Source organism: Cyprinodon tularosa, unplaced genomic scaffold (genome assembly GCF_016077235.1).
Source record: "Cyprinodon tularosa strain WSP-4 unplaced genomic scaffold, ASM1607723v1 ctg897, whole genome shotgun sequence".
In the NCBI taxonomy this organism is placed as follows: domain Eukaryota; kingdom Metazoa; phylum Chordata; class Actinopteri; order Cyprinodontiformes; family Cyprinodontidae; genus Cyprinodon; species Cyprinodon tularosa.
This window is the reverse complement of record NW_024039670.1, coordinates 63,010-72,545: the sequence shown is the minus strand read 5'-3', so window position 1 is coordinate 72,545 and position 9,536 is coordinate 63,010. Positions and strand designations below refer to the sequence as shown.

General features: G+C 39.6%; 1 protein-coding gene across 1 annotated transcript in view; it reads left to right on the top strand.

Moving 5' to 3' along the window:
- Positions 1–1,866: 1,866 nt before the first annotated feature.
- The window catches only part of LOC119775802 (unconventional myosin-Id), a gene marked incomplete at its 3' end in the record, with an annotated part of 70,617 nt that continues 62,947 nt past the window's right edge, over positions 1,867–9,536 (top strand). The window contains exon 1 of the mRNA XM_038273886.1: positions 1,867–2,307. Within this exon, the coding sequence (XP_038129814.1) occupies positions 2,213–2,307 (95 nt within the window). The remainder of the gene's footprint in view (positions 2,308–9,536) is intronic.

Here is a 9,536-nt window from a genome sequence, read left to right as displayed (position 1 = left end):
CAACAGGAACAATAACACCATCCACATTTCTAAATAAAGACAAACCATAGTTTCAAATGTGATTACTGTGGAAAATATGAAACATTAGTTATACTGGAATGTCATAAATACACTATATTGCCAAAAGTATTTGCTCACCTGCCTTGACTCACATATGAGCTTAAGTGACATCCCGTTCCTAATCCATAGGGTTCAATATGACGTCGGTCCACCCTTTGCAGCTAGAACAGCTTCAACTCTTCTGGGAAGGCTGTCCACAAGGTTTAGGAGTGTGTTTATGGGAATTTTTGACCATTCTTCCAGAAGCGCATTTGTGAGGTCGCACACTGATGTTGGACGAGAAGGCCTGGCTCTCAGTCTCCGCTCTAATTCATCCCAAAGGTGTTCTATCGGGTTGAGGTCAGGACTCTGTGCAGGCCAGTCAAGTTCATCCACACCAGACTCTGTCATCCATGTCTTTATGGACCTTGCTTTGTGCACTGGTGCACAGTCATGTTGGAAGAGGAAGGGGCCAGCTCCAAACTGTTCCCACAAAGTTGGGAGCATGGAATTGTCCAAAATGTCTTGGTATGCTGAAGCATTCAGAGTTCCTTTCACTGGAACTAAGGGGCCAAGCCCAGCTCCTGAAAAACAACCCCACACCATAATCCCCCCTCCACCAAACTTTACACTTGGCACAATGCAGTCAGACAAGTACCGTTCTCCTGGCAACCGCCAAACCCAGACCCGTCCATCAGATTGCCAGATGGAGAAGCGCGATTCGTCACTCCAGAGAACGCGTCTCCACTGCTCTAGAGTCCAGTGGCGGCGTGCTTTACACCACCGCATCCGACGCTTTGCATTGCACTTGGTGATGTATGGCTTGGATGCAGCTGCTCGACCATGGAAACCCATTCCATGAAGCTCTCTGCGCACTGTTCTTGAGCTAATCTGAAGGCCACATGAAGTTTGGAGGTCTGTAGTGATTGACTCTGCAGAAAGTTGGCGACCTCTTCGCACTATGCGCGTCAGCATCCGCTGACCCCGCTCCGTCAGTTTACGTGGCCTACCACTTCGTGGCTGAGTTGCTGTCGTTCCCAAACACTTCCATTTTCTTATAATACAGCTGACAGTTGACTGTGGAATATTTAGGAGCGAGGAAATTTCACGACTGGATTTGTTGCACAGGTGGCATCCTATCACAGTTCCACGCTGGAATTCACTGAGCTCCTGAGAGCGACCCATTCTTTCACAAATGTTTGTAAAAACAGTCTGCATGCCTAGGTGCTTGAATTTATACACCTGTGGCCATGGAAGTGATTGGAACACCTGATTCCAATAATTTGGATGGGTGAGCAAATACTTTTGGCAATATAGTGTATGAAAGCAAAAGAGATATAAAGGAGGAGAGAGTTTGAATTTATTAAGGAAAAGATTCATTTATTAGATATTTTGAGGAAGAATTTGGGAAGTAAACATATACAAATAATTGTTCGATTTTTAGAAGAAAAAAAAAACTAAATTATTTCATAGAATTTGATTATAGAGAGGGTAAATGTGTTTATGATACAGACGGGTAGAATACATAGTTATGTATAAGTATGTAGTTATTTCTTTTTTTTGTTTGTTTTGTTTTGTTTTTCCTTAGAAATTATAAATATGTTTATCAGTAGATAGTTCATCACGAACCACATTCCATACCAGTAAGTGGCAGTAAAGCTACTAAATGTTTGTTGCCAGTAAATCCAAGAAGAAGAAGCAGTCCGAAATGTTCTGCAAAGCTTTGATCCATGTGCCTCTCCCAATATGGCGACTGCCTCGACGTACGACTGGCACGCTGGCTCCTGCGTCCCTCCTCTACGCAACTTGAAGCGAAGGCGGGGTGAAAGAAGCCGAAGCTCCCGCACGCTGTAACGGGACGACTTCAGGAAAGAGCAGGGAACTTTTTTTTTTTTTTTTTTATGGATATGAGGATTTTTTTCCTCCGGATAAACCGACCTGCCAAAGGAGAACAACGTTTTGCAAACAAACAGGGAGGCTTTTGAAGAGATGCTCGAGCTTAATTAACCCTGAGTGGATCTACAGCTTGACTTGCCAAAGAAATCAAAAATGCGAAGCGCTCAATGAGCAGCGGAGCTCAGCGAACACCTCCAATGTTCACCTTTTTTCTGGCACTTTAAAACAAATTTAGATATATTTGTATCATTTTTCCTGTGTTTAAAAACAAAACAAGATGGCAGAGCACGAAAGCTTGGAGTTTGGGAAGGCAGACTTTGTGCTTTTGGACACCGTATCAATGGAGGAATTCATGGCCAACTTAAAGCTCAGGTAAGCGGTCAGTCACCTTTCAGAAACCCGCTTTGATGACTGAGTGCCATTTAAACGTTGACACTGGTTAATTATTTCCACTCAAAAACCAAACTATAAGAAAGGTCGGACCGAATATCAACAGGTGTTTAACAATATTTCCTTTCACACCTGTGAACACCTCTGGCACACAACCAATTTAGCTTCACGGGTTATTTTTAGTCCTTTTCACGTATTTGTTTGATCATGATTGTGACAGCAAATGTTTCAGCGAACAGGTGAAATCATATTTAAAAAATGTGAGACTCCACCCAAGCTATTCAGGCTGTCTGGTAAAGCCTGATGTCAGGCTTGCTCCCTGATGGAGGAGGTAACTTTACTCCGTCCAGGTGGGGCTGTGGCTCCTTCACCATCTGTGATGAAAGTGCAAACTGATCCCCAGTGTCGGTTAGAGCTTTTAGTCTCCAGTTCAGCAGCAGTGAACAGTAAAACAGGAGGGTTATTAGTCGTTGTTGGGGATTAATCTTCAGGGCTGTCAACTCTCACCCATTGGGAGTGAGACTCACCAGAGGCGTAGCCAGGAAATTTTTAAAAGGGTGTCCAGGCACCAACCAATGTATACTGAGGGGTGGCCAAAAGTGGATAGGCACCAGAACCTCGGGGTCAATCTAAACTGATCCAACAGGAACAAGCTCAACGTCCATGTTTCTAAATAAAGACAAACCATAGTTTCCTGCAGCCTTTGCTAACAAATAGATGCATTTATTTCAACATCCGTCTAGATCGGAGGTAACCAATAAAAATCAGCGGGGTCCAAATAAAGAAAATCATCAACCAGTAAAGGTCCTGAGACATTTTTTATTATAGTCTGTTACTTTAAACAGAATTTAACAATGAAATAAAATTAGGTGTTTATGCATCCATGTTTTATATTGAATTTTTACATAAAAAAAAGAAAATTTTTCCATTTTAAAATCTAAATTGTTTTTTGAAGTAAAGAACAACAATCTTTCAGTTTGGTATATAGACAATTTCCCGATTAACATATTTTTTTAAAACACCTGAACTGACTGTTTGTTATTTATTTATTTTTTTGCTTAATGAGAGCAGTGGGCTTTAGGCTGCCCTGCAAGGCTTTAAACCTGGGTTTGAATGGCGACAAAGCCATTCTCAAGCACATAACAAGGTGCTCATTTTGAGCCTGAATCCATATTTATTTTTGATTCTGTTTATGGTGGAGAATCCTGCTTCACAGCAGCAGGTAAACCAAACATACTCAAAATTTTCATGGTCCGCCAGGTCAAGATCCGCTATTCCAATCGCACCAAACAGGAAAAAGATCGGCGAGAAGATCCGTATTGTCAAATTAAAATATATTAACAACAGATCGGTAACTTCAAACTAGAGTATAATTCTTATATACTTAAAAAAACTAACACCGTTTATTTAAAAGATTGGATGCAAATTATTGGTGCTTCAACAGACCAGGAAGCAGATTTCTGATCTACATCAGAAACTGAACATATGCTGGATGCTGATGGGGATTATTTAAATATGTCATATTAAATTAAGCGTTCATTTCTGCATGTTTTGCTCCTATGAATTTAATGATAATATTGCGCATGCTCTGCTCAAGCTCCAAAGATAAGTCGGAGCGCAGCAGGACAGGAGGAACAGTGGAGGCTGTAGGCTTTACTTTTCAGGAGGTCTGGAGCGCAGTGGTGACGGAGGATGTGGGATTTCGGGTTAACAGGAGAAGCGGCGCAAGTGAAGTTAGACAGCACCATCAGACAACTTGTAGTAAATTATAAATGTTTTTTTAAAGCTACAGTGTGTAATAATTACAGGGATTGGGGGGGGGGGTGTTCATGTTGCTGCGCTCTGCAGTCTGGACGTTAGATGTCGCTGAAAATTACACACTGTAGCTTTAATCAGGTTGCGTCCGGATTAGCCAGCACCTCTGGTCTAGATAAAAGCTATATTGAATAAAATTCTTTGAGGTTTAAGTTCTGGAGCGAACATCTTTCCCATCGTCATTACTTACCTACTTTTATCAATATCATTCTACAATAAATTGATATTTATATGTACTAATATCTCCATAAATTGATAAGTTAATAGGTTTTTTTTTTAATATTTATTTACAGTATTTATGATTTCACTGAAGACTCTTAGATGACTTGCAGAGACATCATTTTCTCTCTATAGCATATAACACTAAATCTAGTTCTGAAAGAGCATGAATTCTCTACTAATCATCTCTAATGTTGGTATATTGATGTGCATAATTAACCACAGTGCTTTTAAAATGTTTTGAACATTCTACTTTAGAGAAACAATGGTTGGGGCGGCCAATGACTGGCTAAGGGGTCCTCATCTAGCTCCGCCCCTGAAACTCACCCATCTCAGTGTCTTCACACATTCTCACTCCATATTCCCAATTTCTTACACTAAAAAAATGACAGACATTAATACTCAACTGAGTCTAGTTTAATAATCTCCCATTGGAATTTAGGAGTAATTAAACCAACACAAACATTTTAATTCTTAAAGCTTTCAGGTTTGCCTCTTAAACCCATAGGAGGTCCACAAAAAGAACCATTTAATTTTATTTTTCAAAAGATCAGCCACCCAAAAAAATACCTAATTCATTCAGAGAGGATGTGCTGATCAACTCAGTTATCCTGGATTCATAGAGGAGAAACCACAGGGATGTTTTTCTTTTATTATTACTTATCATATGCATTTATCTTTGTTTTGGTCCATTGAATATGTTTAAAAACTTAATTTCCATAGCACCTTCCAAACTGAAACATCCAGTGGATTCAATCAGATCATGCAGTCAGATTGGTAAAATGTTTCATGTCATTGACTTTGCAAGATATGATACTGGCTTGCATTTTTTCCTTGACTCCTCATTAATCCCTCACACCGAGCATACATGCAACGCCAGAGGAGAGGAAAAAACACAGTTTTAACAGGAGAAAAGCAGGCTCAGTGTAAGTGGCCTTCTGCTGAGACCGACTGTGGGTTCATGGAGACATGAGCAGACATCTGAAAGGAACATAAAAGCACCAATCTATAAATACTTTTGATGTTTGTAAAGACAATTAACAGTTAACTAGCTCCACAGGTGGCTCTGTCTAGGAAAGAACCAGTTTAGCAGATGATGAGCTCTGAGCCAGTTTTTATTGTCAAGGGGATTAAAGACAGCACATACCATTAGGGGCCGAACTACCGGTAACAAATACTGCAGAATTGGAGAATAGAGACAGTAGATCATTATTATAGATCGTTTACAGGATTTTCAATTCTGTTCTGAATTTAATAATATAGAATGTAGATTAAAAATTTGGTTCAACTAAGCATTGACCCGATGGGATAGAAAGCAAATGCACAAAGACTTTTTAGATTTTAAATTTGTCATGATTTATAAAACTATGTTTCTTGCAATTTTACCAGAACATTTTAAATAAATAGAACTGCAAGTTATAGTCATTTAATAGGTATTTCAAATCAAGATTAAAACCAATTTATGTATTATTTATTAGTAGTAGAATTATTCTAACTGAAGTCTGAAGTCTTCTCTTACCCAAGCTTTGACTCCTGGACCTGCTGTTAAAATCCAGTTGTCTTTCACAAATTTAGTTATTAAGACTATGGTTATCAACAGAGTTACTAATCATCCACCAAAGGAAATTTTCTGTTTATCCAAGTGTTAACCAAAAGGTTGGATCTGGCTCTGAGTAATCGTTAATAATCACAGAAAACCACACTGAAAAATATGGGTCTTTTTTATTACCCAATGATCCCTGTTACAGTATTATTATTATGTCTAATAAATATGCAAACACTAATAATAATATTTAACTTTATTGACCTCACACTGAGGAAATTTATCTCTGCATTTAACCCATCCCCTTTGCGAGCAGTGGGCTGCCACTGTGCGGCGCCTGGAGAGCTGTGTGGGGTCAAGGGTCTTACTCAGAGGGGGTTTAAGAGTCTGTCCTAAAGTCTCCAAGGATTGTTCAGGTTCAAGGCTTTATGTATTCATACATTTAGCAGCCTATCAATGCACTAAACAACTGATGCAGAGATCTTAAATCAAATCAAATAGTGAAACTTATTATTTTTTACAGTGAATAGTGAAAAATGACTCTGAAACATATTAAAATGTAGCAGCACTTGAGCAAACTGAGTTAGCTCAGATAGCGCCGGTTGGATAGGCCAGGCTACGAGGTGGAGCTCTGCTGGGACAAAGGATCATAAAACAACCTCACTGTTAATGTTTAAATGGATAAAGATTTCTGTTAAGACAAAAAAAAAAACTTTAAAACACCAGGCAAACTCCAAAGTCCTAACTTTACATGTTTAATACAAAAATATATCGTCACTGAGCTGCAAATTCAAACACCTCTTGCTTCCATGTTGAAGGAAATGCTATGATTATATGACAAGGACCACACAGTATGAAGCAATAGCTCAAAATGAAGGGATTTTACTACCACACACCATTTGAAACTCTTTGTTAATCAACTCAAAGAAGAAACCGTTGAAAAAAATGTTTGAAACCTTCTTTCCTGGCTCTTGAACACCATGAGTCGTCGGACTTCTCTAACGTTTGGTAATGGTAATGTTGCATAGTCTTCTTGTGGTCTAAAAGTCGTAGGTTTGATGGCAGCTTCCTCTTGTCACATGCCAGTGTGCCCTTAAGCAAGGCATTAACCCCCTTGTTGCCTACCTGGCTGCAGAAAAGCGTGATAGAAATTCAGTAGTTTTCCCTTTATTCCCCTTTAGAAAAGTCCATCTAGTTGAGCATATTTCTTTATGTTTCGCTGAAGTTTCGTTATTATACTCCTTACTTCGAAAACAGTGTGTTCCCTGAGTTTTCTGGATTGACATGAGTAATGGAGCGCAAGGGGAAAGCAAGCTTATTGCACAATTTTTGCAGATGAGTAAAGATTTTAATAGAAATTCATGTGATGCTACTTGTTTAGACCTCTAATGTAAAGCTTCTCTTTTCCAGTTCCCATTCAGCGCAGAACGTAACCCTAAATCCCACATCCTGCGTCTCCGCCCAGCTCCGCTCCAGACCTCCTACGCAAAGCAAAGCCTACAGCCTCCGCTGTTCCTCCGTTCTTTCTCCGCTCCAACTTCCTCTGACTCGAGGAGAGCATGCGCTGTATTATTATTTAATTCATAGGAGCAAAATGTACGGAAATTAACGCTTAATTTAATATGACATATTAAAAAAAATCCCCATCAGCATCCAGCTTATGTGCAGTTTCTGCCCAAATATTTTCTTTTTGTTGTGGATTTTTGTAACAGGGGTAACTAGGATCAGACAAAATTGGTTTGTATGAACTATGTTTGTTCTCTGCTTCCAAACTCTGCATCTCTTCATCCATGCCTGCAATAAGAAGTTTGTTTTGAAGTTGTGATCAAGTTAGATCAAGATGAGAATCTGCTTCCTGGTATGTTGAAGTACCAATAGTTTGGATCCAATCATTTAATTAAACGGTCATAGTATTTGGGAATATATAAGGATTATGCTCTAATTTGTAGTTACCAATCTATCGTTATTATATTTTAATTTGACAAAGCTGATCTTCTCGACGTTCTTTTTCCTGTTTGGTGTGATTGCAATGCGGATCTTGACCTGGCCGGACTGGAGTAGAGCAAAAAAATAGCTTGGCTCCGTGTTTTTACGGTGACGGAGGGTGAAGACGTACGTGAGCGGGGTTGAGTGGAGCGCTGACCGAGTACGTGGAATCTGGTTTTTTTTTGTATCATTAATTTAAGTGCAAACCTAATTAAAATGAATATCTCCACAAAGCTCTGTGGTGACAGGTGCTATTTTAAGAACATAGGAGGTAAAGCATGCATCTTAAACGTCTTTAGGACATTATTGAAGACATCTTCCCTACCCTCTAAGATTTGTACCTGGTGTTTTAATTTTCTAACTGGTAATTGATCTATACAGCTTCCTTTTGTATTTTTGATTCACGACTAAATATAAACATTTACAAAATTACTGTTGTAAACTAAACGCGTATAATTGGTTTAGACGGAGAATCTTGTCTTTCTTCAGAACATGATCACGAAGCTTAGGTTTTTAAAATTATATCTGAAATATAATTATATAAAAATATAATTTATCTAAACCATTATTTTAATAAAATCATTTCCTTTGTGCAGAAGAATCCAAAGTTCAGATGTTGGGCCTCTAACCAACAGTGCCATGTTTGGAGAGAAACTAATGCAGCATATCTGCACAAACACCTCCCGCCAACTGTCCAGCTCTTTAGCGGAGTATAGCTGCATTTGGCTCATTTTGCAGCCATGGGACTGGAGAGCTTGTCAGTCTGAGTCAACTATCAACTTTTTGGTGTTCTGATTAGTGTACGTGATTTTCTAGAGGACACAGGAATTGTGGTTAGCAGTGTTTTTACAGCCATGCTTTTGAAATTAGATCAGGGTTTTAGGGTTGAACGGTAGCTTCAGCAGTCCGGCTGTAAGACCTTAGAGCTTCCAGACGGTAACAGGCTCAGTTTTTTCCCCCCAACTCCCTCCTATTTTCTGTATGTTTGTTTTCCCTCCAGCCAGACGGCTCAGTCCGGAGGTGGCGTGTGCAGATTGCTATTTGTAAAGGGTGTGACCGGCCAGGAGTGCTTCCTTTATGTCCCCCCCTCCTCTCTTAGTGTGTGTGATTTCAGGCAGGAAAGTGCAAGTGGGAGAGGACCACTTAAGGGATGAATCCAGAGGGCATCTAATGTTCTCCTTTCGGTTCATTGCAGTGATCCAAAACAAGTTGGTCTGCTGGGGAACATCCGCTCTCGGTATTTCAGCCTCAAAGGACCTGCTGCTGCATAACCCACTACAGCTCTGTCTAGAAAATACTTTACTTAAAACATATCTCCTGCAATTTAAAGACTTTCTTTGAAGTTGCATGCCTTCATGCTGGGACTATTTTCCCTTTTATTATAGGGGATTTCTGCTGTTGTTAAAGTCCTATGTAGGGTAGTTAATCACATTCCCTTGTGGCAGCAATTAAGCCCTGATTTGGCAGAAAAAGCCTAATGGTGAGACACTGCTGTTTGAGCTGACATTTGGTTTGTTTGAGTTGAAGTTGACCTCTGCTGCCTATTTGGATATTCCCAAAATAAAGCCCAATCAGATGCCCAATGCTTTTGTACAGATGCCAAGATAAAAGGTTACATTCTTTTAGGGTCTTGGGAAGTTTCTGTAGA